The sequence below is a fragment of the Sarcophilus harrisii genome, chromosome 2 (genome assembly GCF_902635505.1).
Source record: "Sarcophilus harrisii chromosome 2, mSarHar1.11, whole genome shotgun sequence".
Lineage (NCBI taxonomy): Eukaryota > Metazoa > Chordata > Mammalia > Dasyuromorphia > Dasyuridae > Sarcophilus > Sarcophilus harrisii.
Window position 1 is genome coordinate 592,349,968 of NC_045427.1, and position 13,223 is coordinate 592,363,190.

General features: G+C 32.5%; 1 protein-coding gene across 1 annotated transcript in view; it reads right to left on the bottom strand.

The window, feature by feature from the left end:
- The window catches only part of HPSE2 (heparanase 2 (inactive)), a 677,809-nt gene that overhangs the window by 266,240 nt on the left and 398,346 nt on the right, over window positions 1–13,223 (bottom strand). Inside the window, exons 4-5 of the mRNA XM_031956226.1 lie at window positions 11,545–11,718; window positions 2,003–2,174 (exon numbers count right to left, since the gene is read on the bottom strand). Of these exons, the coding sequence (XP_031812086.1) occupies window positions 2,003–2,174; window positions 11,545–11,718 (346 nt within the window). The remainder of the gene's footprint in view (window positions 1–2,002; window positions 2,175–11,544; window positions 11,719–13,223) is intronic.

Genomic DNA, 13,223 nt, shown 5'->3' on the forward strand with positions numbered 1-13,223 from the left:
TCGAGAAGTTACTTGTGTCAAGAATTAAGGCGGATGAAAAGCAAATACAGCAATATGATAGGAGTCTGAGATAGCTTTAAGGTAAATCCTGTGTCAATGAGGAAGTTATCAGAAAGTAATAAGATAACAAAAAAGGAAAAAAAAGATTAAAATCTCAGGAACAAAAAAACTTTAGTTAAAAAACCTATATCATAAGCAGACAAATAAATTAGGGAGACACTAAAAGAAGGAAAAATGAATCATAAGGCAACCAAAAGTTCACAAACATCTCTAAATATTGCAAGACAAAGAAAATTTAATAATTACCCAGTGAAACACAGAAATCTGTTGACTTTAAAAAAAAGCACAGGATCACAGAAGGATGTTCCACAATAGTTCAAGAGACAAATAAGAACTCTGAGAGAATTTAGACAAAAGTAAATGGCATAATTCATGGTTTCCGTGGAAGAAATAATTTTCAGAATTTGGAAAACTTGAATCAAAGGTGGCAAGTCTTCATAACAAAAGCAAAAAAATAGAAAACAATGGATTGATAAATCAAATATATTAATGTGAATCTGGATAAAGATAAAGCAAAAAGCAACAATGTCAATACTAATAATGTCAAAGAACACATCTCTATACAAGCAAAAAATATTCAACTTGAACATAGGTTGTGTAAAGACAACTTAAAAATCATAGGCCCCCCCCAGAAGGACACAAGTCAAAAAACCTGAGCATCATAATACAAGATATTATATAATAAATCTGACAAGAACTTCTGAATGCAGAAAACAAAGCACCAAGAGGAAAAAATCCAGTTTCAAAAAAGGAAACTTAAAAAAACCCAAACCTCTATATTTCAAATTCTAAAACATATTATGATTAAATTTTCCAATTCTAATGCCAAACAATACATTCTATAAGCAACTGGGGAGGAAGATTTTAAAATATAAAAAATGTGGAATTTTAATAGCATAAAATCAATCTGTACTCATAAGCAAATGCAGAAGAGAATGGTTAATATATTCCAAAAAGCTTGAGATATAACCCAAAATGAATATCCTGCAATCTGAACTTAATCATAAGAAACTAAGATACCCCTTCAATGAGGGGTATCTGAAGTATTCCCGCAAAACCAAACAAATAAAGAATAATCTAAGAGCAGATTGTTCAATTTGCAAAAACAAGAAATGGTAATACAGAAATATAAAAATGGTAAATAAATTTAACTGTTTCCTCATTTATCTTGAGAATCAAGTACAAAGTCATTTTCTCTTGTAATTTTTTGGCAAAATGATCATCCTCATTGTTGGAAAAATCCTTAAACAAACTGGGACTGAAACAAAAGTTTGAACAACTACTAAACATCTTCTTTTCATTATTCTTCATCCTCATTCTGTCTACCCTGGGTAGCAATCTTACCTATTCTGCTTGCTTATTTGCTATAGTAATAAAGACCATTAAAAAAAAACCTGTCCTACTTTCAACTTATTCTGAGTTCTGACATTTCTAACACTATGTCAAACTCTGCTATACCTATGATTTCACTTTTCTTTTAAATGCTCTTGCTTCTATTTTCTGTATTGGTGTTGTTTTTGAGTCATTTTAGTTGTGTCTAACTCTTTGTGATAGTAACTGTTTTTTTTTCCTTTTTTTGGCAAAGATACTGGAATGGTTTGTCATCTCTATCTCCTGTAAATATAATTAAAAACCTAAAATGGTTCATGATGTTATTGTATATAAAGCCTAGTCTCTTTGTACATCTCATTTTATAATTTATTCTGTTAGAGAAGCTTGTAAGCTTAAAAGGGCTTTAGAGAGATTAAGTAACTTGTCCATAATTACACAAATACCAAACATCAATGATATTTGAATCCAACTCTTCCGGAGTTCAATTACTTCTATCCATTATCTCATACTACCTGAAGAGACTTTGTATATAATTGGGAAGCAGGAGGAGTCATGAGCCTGTGAAGGTTATTGGATTGTATTTTCACTTGTTCAAAACTATTTTACTTACCCATCTAGAAGAGCTATGACATTCTTCCGGGGACGCCCAATATTGGGCCCATACAAGCTGGCCCTGGAGTAAGTTCTGATGGGCTGCAACAGGCTTTTTAATTGGATATAGTCTTTTCCCAGCTGACTACCATTCACTGCACGGCCATTCATAGTCCTATAGTTGTTTGGCTCTAGATAAAAAGCAAATTTTTTAAGTTAGTATCAGGTAGTATGGACTTTCTAGTCACAAAGTCTTGCCTTCTTTTCTGCTCCCAAGTCAATTTCTACTATGGTATATCTATACCATATTCACTTATTGCCAGTGCTACAGAGTTTTTCCATCATGAAGAAATAAAAGTTCTTTTTGAACTTATTTACATTTTCACTCTGGATCCCATTTTAAGAATAAAAAGTTCCAGGAGTTTGCTATATTAAATTTCTAAGTTTAGAATTTAAAGTCTAAAGTTCCTTTTATTTTTATCTCAAGGGTTTGATGCCTGTTTATTGAGAACTAGGATTTGTAGAATAAGCTTGTGTCCATCCTAGACATGTTTCAGTCTTATGTCATATCCCCTTTTACCACACATTGCTTCTAGATTTAAGGAATAGATTGCATTTATATGTACTCAGCTTCTTACTTTTTTTTTCAAGATGACCTTTTCATCATCTTGATCATTTTATTTATTCTTCACTAAGCCTTGCCCAGTTTTGTTTTCACATCCTTCCACAGATAGAGGATTGTTTGGAGATGCTTCATGATTTTGAATTCTCTTTTAAACTGCCTTAGCATTACATCTCATAAAATATTATGTGGACACATTCTAATTTTTACAGTAGCTATAGAGGTGTATTTTATTTCATCATTCCCCAAAGTGGATTCCAAGTTCTCTGAAGTTATGTTTTCTTTGAATAACCATCAGTACCCAATCAATCACTCAACATTTATAAAAGTTTACTATGTAGTAGTGACTGTACTAAGTCCCAAGGTAACAAAGATAGAAATGAAATATCCTACCTTCAAGGTCCTTGTTTTCTGTGGTTAAAGTTTTAGTTGTTGGGAGGGTCAAATGAGATGATATTTGTTTTTTTCTCACTTAACAATATTACCACTTATATGTAAAGATAGTTTTCAGCTTTCACTTTTATAAGATTTTGAGTTCCAAATTTTTTTTTTCCTTCCCTCCTTCTCCTCTTTCCTGCCCAGGATGGCAAGCAATCTATATGTTATACATGTACAATTATATTAAACATATTTCCACTTAGTCATGTTGTGAAAGAAGAATCAGAACAAAAGGGATAAACCATGAGAAAGAAAAAACAAAAAAGTGAAAATAGTATGCTTTTGATCTTCATTCAGACTCCATAGCTCTTTGGAATTATCTAAGAACATTGTATTGCTGAGAAGAGCCAAGTCTATTAAAGTTGATCATTCTACAACACTGCTGATACTATGTACAATGTTCTCCTGATCCTGCTTACTTAACTTTGCTTTAGTTCACATAAGACTTGCCAGGTTTTTCTGAATCCATGTCCCTCATCATTTTTTATAGCACAATAGTATTCCACTCCATTTATATTCCACAATTTGTTCATCCATTTCCCAATTGATAGGCTTCCCTTCAGTTTCCAATTTTTTTTTGCCAATACAAAAAAAGAGCTGCTATAAATACCTTTTCTATCCAAATTAAGTATTTGTAAAGCATTTAACACAGCACTTGGCACATAAGAGATGTTATAGAAATCATTTCTTTTCCTCTTCCACCCTGAAGGACACTAATATGCTAAAGACTTGTGGTTTTGGCAATACGGGAAGTCTATCACCAGTGAAGATCTCAACTATCTATAACTTAGCTTACAAGATTTTAAAATTTTTTTAATTTTTAAACATTTCCATAAAACTTATGTTGCAAAAGAAAACACACATGTCCCTCTAAAAATCCTCAAGGAAAATAAAGTTTATATATCTATAAAACACATACCAGTTTTAAAGAATTGTCTAAAACTCTTAAAGGTTAAGTGATTTCTCTGTTACCAGAGAAAGTAAGTAGATGAAGTAAGATGTGAACCTGTTTTTCTTGAAGAGAAGTCCAGGACCCTTTTCTTTATGCCATGCTCCCTTATTCTGTTCATACATATGATCTGTAATGTTTTCCTACTTACTTAATTTTGCATTAGTAACAGATCAAATTTATATGGCATTTTATAAAGTTCTGTATTCTCTCTGTAGTAGATAGGACATGTTATTATCTCTGTTTTATAATGGATGGAGGTGATGGCAATTCTCAGTATGAAAATCCTTTCACTGTTACAAATCAGTAAGATGTCCAGGAATTATGGTTTTCAAAAATTACTGAATGATTAATTGACTCACCCATGATCACACAATTATTAAATGCATAAGATAGGATTCAATCCTCAGGTTCCTTGACTTTAAAATGCAAATCTCCCTTCTTTATACAGTATTGTCTTGTAATAATAAGAACAACAATAATAGCTAATATTTATGAAGTCACTATCAGTCACTGTTCTAAGATAATACTTATCTCATTTGATCACTATAAGTCTGAGAGGCAAGTGCTACAATGACTCCCATTTTATAGATGAGGAAACTGAAATAAACAGCTGTTAAGTGACTTTCCTGGGGTCATACAGCCTTTGAAAACAATATAATGTTTTGAGTTTTGTTTCCGCTGCCTTTTTTGATTTGGAGTATTCTCAGCTGCTCATGTCTTCACTCCAATGTCTTCAGGGTCACATATAACTCATGCCTTAGAAGTTCTCATCCCTTATCTTCGACAAAGAAGATCTAACAGTTCCAATTGATCAGTGATGGACAGAATCAGCTACACCCAGAGAAGGAACACTGGAAAGTGAGTGTGAACTGTTCACATTTTAGTTTTTCTTCCCAGGTTATTTTTACCTTCTGAATCCAATTCTTCCTGTACAACAAGAGAACTTTTCAGTTCTGCACACATATATTGTATTTAGGATATACTATAATATATTTAACATGTATAAGACTGCCTACCATCCAGGGGAAGGGGTGGAGGGAGGGAAAGGAAAAGTCGGAACAGAAGTGAGTGCAAGGAATAATGTTGTTAAAAAATTATCCATGCATATGTACTGTCAATAAAAAGTTAAAAAAATAAAAAAAGTTCTCATGCTTGACTTGTATTTGAGTTATTTTTCATAAGTTCTCTACTTTGAATTTTTACATTGTAATTTACCTGTCATTTGTCTACTTATTTTAAAAGATTCCCAAAACTTTCTTGCCATATGTCCTCATTGGCTGTGTATTTGAATATTCAAAAGAGCTCAGTAAAAGCATGAAGATTTCACTGTGTATTCTCTCTTGCATCCAATTTAGTTATTTATCCTTAATCTACTGAAAAAATTGGTTTCCATGCATCAAATAAAAATCAATAAACAACTGTTTATTAAACCTTTTCATAATTCCTGGATAGGATTGAAAAATGAGCATCATGGTTTAGAAGTGCATTCAACAATTTATTTCTCCTATTTGGAACTATTGTATGTTAATAATGTATTTTTCCTCATTTATAAAAGTTATTAAAATCAAATATTAAAAAAATACCATGAACTTAGACTCAGCTCTTAGGATCAGCATACCACTGTGACAAATCTGGAAGTAAATGAGATAATGAATAGAAAGTGTTTTGCATCCTCAAAAACTTGCACTACATAAAATCTAGTTATTATTTTTAAATTAAGACTTTTAGGGGGTATTTAATCATGTTTAAGTAAAATGAATAACAATATTTTATAGAGAGAAAAAGGTTTTGTACCATTAAAAAGTCAAATAAAATTATTTTTAGAGAGAGTACTAAGCACTACTTTGTATTTGGTATTATGCGTATAAAGACAAAAAAGGAAATAATTCCTGCTTGGGGAGTTTATATTCTATCAGGGGAGATATCTTATCCAAACAAACTTCTTTCCTTGAGAAATATTCCCTAAAATTATTTTAATTACTAACAGGGATATCCTTTCATTTTATATGTATTATATCAATTATTCTACTTGACTAGAGTTTTGAGTCCTTTCCACATTAATTTTATTTATTATTACATACATTAATTATATACAGTGGTATATGCATTTTATTTTACACTGAGTTTAGGAAAAGTTGTTAACAAGACTTGTTGAGAGCACCTTCTTACCATGTCCTGTTAAATGCTGTTTTCCCTCAGAATATGGGCTCCTTGAGGGTAGGAACTGCCTCTCTTTTTGTTTATTTGTTGAGAAAAACTTTTTGTGTCCCTTCCCTCTTTATTTTACATCACACACATTTAATAGAAACAATTTTTAACTCTGTAGTTTCATATCTTTTGTACTTTAGCTGCATTCATTTTACTCATGCAAAATTTTAAAAATTTAGTATAATGAAAATTGTCCATTTTGTTTGTTGTGATCTCCTCTATCCCTTGTTTAGTTATGTATCCCCTTTATAAATATCTGAAAGACCTACTTTCTGTCTGTTGACATAGGGGGAGTTGATTTCAGTATATGATGTAACATGTTCATCCTCATCTATTTTCTGCCTATTTTCCAGTTTTCCTAAAAATTGTTTAATTTACCTAATAACTTGTGATTTTGAATTTATCACATTATTGTGTTCCTTTAGTTTATTTTCTTGTCTAGTGTGTTCTAATCCTTTTTTCTTTCCTTTTTTTGGATAGGATCTATAATTTTATTGACATAAGGAAATTCTAGTAAGCAAGGAATTCTCTACCAATAGCAATTGGCATCTGCTTTGCAATTTGTAGTCTTAGAAAGTTGCCTGGTTTTACTGAGCAGATAAATGACTTGCCCAGGATCATATAGCTAGTATGTTGACAGAACAGAATTTAAACACAGGTCTTTTTCCAAGATCAGCTACCACACCATGTTGCCTTTTGTGAACTAGTTCTAAATAATTAATGCTTTGTAAATAGTTTAACATCTGCTCCATCATTCCTACTTTTTTATTATTTCCTTTGAAATTCTTCATATTTTTGTACCCCCAAGTGAACTGAGATGCTATTTTGTCTACCTTTATGAAATATCCATCTGATGATTTTCATGGATATGTTAAATTATTAATTTAATTTAGGCACTATGATTTAGGTTATATTGGCATTGACCAACTATGAACAATGAATAGCTTTTTTATTATTTCAATTTGTATTTCTAAGTTCTGAATTTTATTAATCTGGGTATTTTGTATTTTTAAAATATTCATCCATTTGATTTGTATTTTCAGCATTATTGGTATATAATCAGGAAAGCAATTTTTGATAATTAATTTATGCCTTCTCTATTTCCTGTGAATTCTCCATCCACAATTTTAACTTTGGTACTATTGTTTTACACTACTCTCCTTTAAAAAATTAAATAGAAATGAATTGTACACTAAATTGTTCTTTTGTAAAAATTCATTTTTATTGATTATTATAAAAAGGTTTTTTGGTTTTTCAGTTTTTCTTTAACCCTTCTCTGATTTTCAGAATTTCTATTCTTGATATATTTGGGGATTGTTAACTTGTGATTTTCTAGTTTCTTTAACTGTTTATTCAAGTCAATGGCTATCTCTTTTAATTTGAAATATCTGTTTAGGAATATACAAGTTTGCCTACAGATTTGCTTTAGTTACATCAATCACATTTTAAATAGGATCTCCTTGTAAGAATATTATTTAATATATTTATTATTTTATGATAAGCTTTTGACCCATTTATTCTTTAGGATGATATTATTTCATCCCCATTCAAGTATGAATTCTTGATTCATATTTTATTTATTGTTTACATTTTACTTGTATTTGATTTTTATTTTATTCCTGTCATCCCCAATTGCTAATACTTTCCCTCTGCTATTACTTTTCATTTCAACCAAATATATCTTGTATATAAAGTTATTTGTATATTGTCTCTCTTATTAAAATGTGAGCATCTTATCTTTTTCTTTCTTTTATCCTTAATATTTATTACAGTGCCTGGCATACATTAAATACTTAATGTGCTTGTAGGCTATATCTATAAACTATGTTTGCTATTTCTCAGAATTTAGGAGTTATTTATATCCTTTACACATGATCAATTTTTCTAACATTACCATATGAAGGTAAAAAATAGTTATTTCCCAAAATTAACGTTCAATAATTGTCAAAGTGCATCATGTCCTGTTCAAAGATTTGCTTCAAACCTTTATTTTCTGTTATTTTTCTTTGTGTTTGATTTGTCCTAATCCGAAGAAGTACACTGAAGAATTAATGTTTTAGTAATTAGATCTTCTTTTAATAAGTTTAATTTTTTCTTAAGTAATAAAATATCTTATTTGTTAATTTGACCTTATTTGTCAAATATGTTATTTGATATATTAACACTGATATAATAATATGATATTATTAAATATAATACTAGTCTATATTTAATATTTTTACTGATTCATTATCTTTGGTACTTTTAACCATAATATAGTTTTCCTGAAGATTTCTTTTAACCATATTTGTTTTGTTACAATCTTGTCTAAAATCATTACTATTATTTTCACTTTTGGGGATTCAGGTGAAGCCTAATAAACTCTAATCTGCTTAATTTAATCTTAACATCAGTATAATTTTATATTTTAAGCGTGTTTCTTATAATCAACAAATACTTTCCATTCTTCCCCTTTGAGAATCTCTTTCAATTTATGGGTAAGTTTATCCATTTATCCAATTCTCGTTCATGTTTATGAGTGTTAAATTTGTATTTCTTTTTATATCCTCTAATTATGTTTCTCCTATCTACTCCTCCACCAGTTCCATAAGAAAAAAAATGTAAAAAGCTAATGAATTAAGCAACAGGTGTCAACAATTACTTTCCTTTCTTTCTTCTCCCAAGTCACACCCAAATGAATGGTCTTGAATCTTTTCTTTTATTCCTTTATATATATATAACTACTCTCTGGGCCTACAGTTTGTTTTGCTTGAATGGCATCTTCTTCCTAATTCTACCTTCTCTCAAATCCTTGTCTTTTTCTTTCTTGAATCAGGCAAATGCTCTCTTCACTTTACTAAATTTATATTAATAAGATGTTTATTTTTAAAAATATGATTTGGTTCAGACAGAACAAGGTTCATGAGATTCTTACTCCCCGACTTACTTCATCTCAGCAATGCTGATACTGCTGAAAATAATATATTCTTCTCTGCTCTTCTCCTTTCCTTCTCTAGGGATATTTTTTTTCTATCTTCCTTCATTAACTTCTAGAGATAATAGACTTCAACAAAGGGATAATTGTTTCTTTTCCCTCTTTTAAAATAGAAGAAATCCATTATTACCTTGCCTTTTAGAAATGTGCAAACTTGATAACATTTCTTAAACATTTTTGCATAATCTTCAAAATAGTTTCTCTTACTTGTAGTTTTCAAGCTTCTTTTTGGAGTTAATATATCTTCTTAAGTTAAGTGTATTAGTCTCTTTAAATCTCAGTGAATGAGAATTCCATTCATAGCGGGGTGTGGAGTGAGGTAGTATAGGTTAATTATGTGGCTTTTTTTGGGAGGTGGGGGAAAGCAAAAGTAGAGATTATCATCTTTTTCATCAGATATTATCATGAGATTAGATGAAGATAGGGAACTGTGTTCAGGGTGATTGGAGATAAAAGTGGGGATGTGAGAGGGTCCTGTAAGTAAAATTCCCAACTCTGTAAATCAATCCCAATCCCAAAACATATGGATAGTCTCAGGGGCCATTAATACTGAAACTGGGAGGTGAAGAATGATGGGGTAAAAAAGAAAAGTAGAGAAATAAGAATGTTTTAGAAGAAAAAATACATGTCAACTAAAGAGAGGAAACTGAGGCACCACGAGATTAGGTCTAGATTCTCATAGCTTTCTTCCACTAGAAAAGAATCGGGGAAAGGAGGAAGAATTAGTATAAATCTAGTCCATCTTTCTCTAAATGTCTTGTCTTTGGATTCAGAGATTCCCTTACTCCAGGGGAGGTCAGAATCCAGGCATGAGAAAGATATCCTGTATTTCTTCAGCATCAGTATCAACAAAGAGCAGTGCATTAAATTACAAAGGCATTCATGAGGATGCTGGCATGTTTTCAGTTCAGATGGCTATTACTCAAAATGAAATCATAATTAGCATTGATTCTGTAATAGGAATGAATCCCAGAATTTCTAAAAGAAGGTTTCACATTTTAAAAAAAGTTAAATTACCAGAGGGAAAATATGATCCTGGCTGTTACAGATGGGCTGTATCCTGGTTAAAAGAGAAACAGTCAAGTTCACGTGTGGTTTTATTCCCATGCTCTGAATCAGGTTGCTGTAGGTGTAACAGCAGTAACAAAACAAACCCCCCAAAAGCACTCATAGTGATCTGCTTTGAAATCCCTGGCCAGCCATTTTCCGAGTCCCATAAAGTTAAGCAAACAAAAAGGTGAGCCTGAAAAATCCAGGCATTCACCCAAATGAGCAGTTTGCTCCCCAATGGATTACATTTCATAGAAGCAATCTAGTGTAGTGAAAAGGCTCACCTCATGATAGAGAAGTGATGAGCCCAAGATGCAGAATGAGATACACATTTCTGGACATGGCTAATGTGGGAATTTGTTTTTTCTTGATTATATATTTGTTACATGATTTTGTTTTTATTTTTGTTCTGCTTCCCCTAGTGTAAGAGGGAAGTGACAGGAAGAGAAAATAAATGCTTTAAATTGAAAAAAATGTATAATTATTTTTAATGAAAAAAATTATATTTGGGGCCAAAAGTTGGAAGTGGATTCTATCATTCACCAGCGGTGTCAAGGGGCATGTAATCTCTTGCAATCTCAGTTTCCTTGCCTGTCAAATGGGAACAATCACAGTTGCTGGCTAATAGAAACTCATAAGAAAAGCCTCAAATGTAAAAGTGATTTAATCTCTCTTAGAGTCTCAGTTTTCTTGCCTTCCTCAAATGGGAACAATCAGGGACACTTAGACGGTGCAGTGTATAGAGCACCAGCCCTGGAGTCAGGGGAACCTGAGTTTAAATCTGATCTCAGACACAATATTTCCTAGCTATGTGACACTGGGCAGGCCACTTAACCCCAACTGCCTTGACAAAAGAAAGGGAGAGGGAAGGAAGGAAGGAGGGAAGGAAGGAAGGAAGGAAGGAAGGAAGGAAGGAAGGAAGGAAGGAAGGAAGGAAGGAAGGGAGGGAGGGAGGGAAGGAGGGAAGGAAGGAGGGAAGGAGGGAAGGAAGGAGGGAAGGAAGGAGGGAAGGAAGGAAGGGGAAGGAGGGAGAAAGGGAGGGAGGCAGGGAGGAAGGGAAGAAGGAAGGATTATAGTGCTAGTTAGTGGGAAAACTCAAATGAGAAGATTCAAATATAAAAGGATTTATAACTCCACAAGGGTGAGTTGAGCTAAATAGGCCATTTGGATCCTAGGCTGGGGAGTTTCCCTTAAAAACCAAGCATCTGTATTTTTTCTTGACTCCTGGCCAGGAGATGATCTGATAGGAAGGACCCAGAAGGTCTCACTTTTTCTTCTCAAGCTTGTCAGTGCAAAGAAGACAATGTCTTTACTCACCATTCCCCAGTTCCCAAGAGATGTTGTACTTCTTGCTGGCACTGTATTTAACCAGACCCAGAGCGCTTGAGCTGTTCCAGGAATTGTTAGGATTTCGTCGCAGTGCATTCAAGGCGAAGATCAGGTGCAGCCCAGAGCAATCAGCAAAGTTATAGAGTTTGTCTAGAGACCTGGCTGGGAAGAAGCAAAGGAAGGCTTGTAATTCTCAAACAAAAATTCCATATGAGGTCAAAGCTTTAAAGAAGGGAGTGGATTCAATTGAGAAAATTAGTGGCACAGTATATAGAGCTGGCAACCTGACTTCAAAACTGGTCTTAGACACTAGCTACAGCTAGTTCATGTCATTGTATGATTCCATTTCCCCAAATATAAAATGGAATAATAATAGCTACCTTCCAGGGTTGTTGAGAGGATCAAATGCGATAAAGCACTTAGCATAATGCCTGGCAGGGAATAAATTATTGTTCTTTTTGCTTGTATTTTTATCTCCACTGCTTAGTGGTGGCCAGCATATTCTGAGTGTTTAACTTCCTGTCTCCCTCCTTCTGCCCTACTTCCCTTCCTTCCTCCCTCCCCTCCTTCTTCCTTTCTTCCTTGTTAAGACTACCAAAATACAGAGGAACAATGTAGCACAGTGATAGAGAACTGGCCTCAGAATCAAGAAGGCCTGGATTCAAGTCATGCCGATGACAATCAGGCAACGAACATTTATTAAGCACCTGTTATATATCAAACTGCTGGTGAAATTCTGGGCATACAAAGAAAACATAAAGACATTCTCTATTTTCAAGGAACTCACAATTCAACAAGTGATGACTACATGAAAATAATTACGTATAGATTTTATAAAGGTGAATGTTGAAAATTATCCATGTATATATTTTGAAAATAAAAAGCTTTAAAAATTTTGGAACACAAAAATAATTATGTATAAACAACTTCATATAAAAAACTGGAAATAACAAACAGAGGGAAATTAAAATGAAAAGAAAATGGGAAAGTTTTACACATCTTGGAGAAAAAGTCTTAACCTGTCTGAGAATATGAGTTGCAGAGAAGGTGCTAATCTACATTAGTGGAGATTCATATTCCTCTGGGAGTTCCCTATATTTGAATCACATATAATTTAATATCCATTCCTACCCCTATCATAATATAAATCTCTGCCTTCTTGAAGCTTAGCTAATCTGAGTCATGGAACAAGTTGGAGTTGGTAGTCATGGTTTGGAGGATGTTCCAGTTTTGTGATACCCACCCCCATGCCAACATTGTAATATAAATGTATACAATAAAATATATATATATATATATACATATATATAACGGAATATTAACACATGAGAAGGATATAAAAGAGGAACAAGAAGGTAATTTGAAAAATCAATGGAAGATAAAAATATTTCGTGTGTAGATAAGAACCCATACCAAAGTGCTGTATGGACAGTGGCTTATTTGTGGTTCACAAAACTCTTTAAAGCAATATGACTATCTATTTTTAATAATATTTTGTTTTTTTCCAATTACATGTAAAGACAATTTTAATATTCCTTTTTTATAGAATTTTGAGTTCTAAATTTTCTCCCTTCTCTTCTATCTCCCTAAGGTGGTAAGCAATTTGAAAGACTGTCTTCATTTTACAGAAAAGGAAATCAAGGCATTGACTTTAACTGACTGGTTTA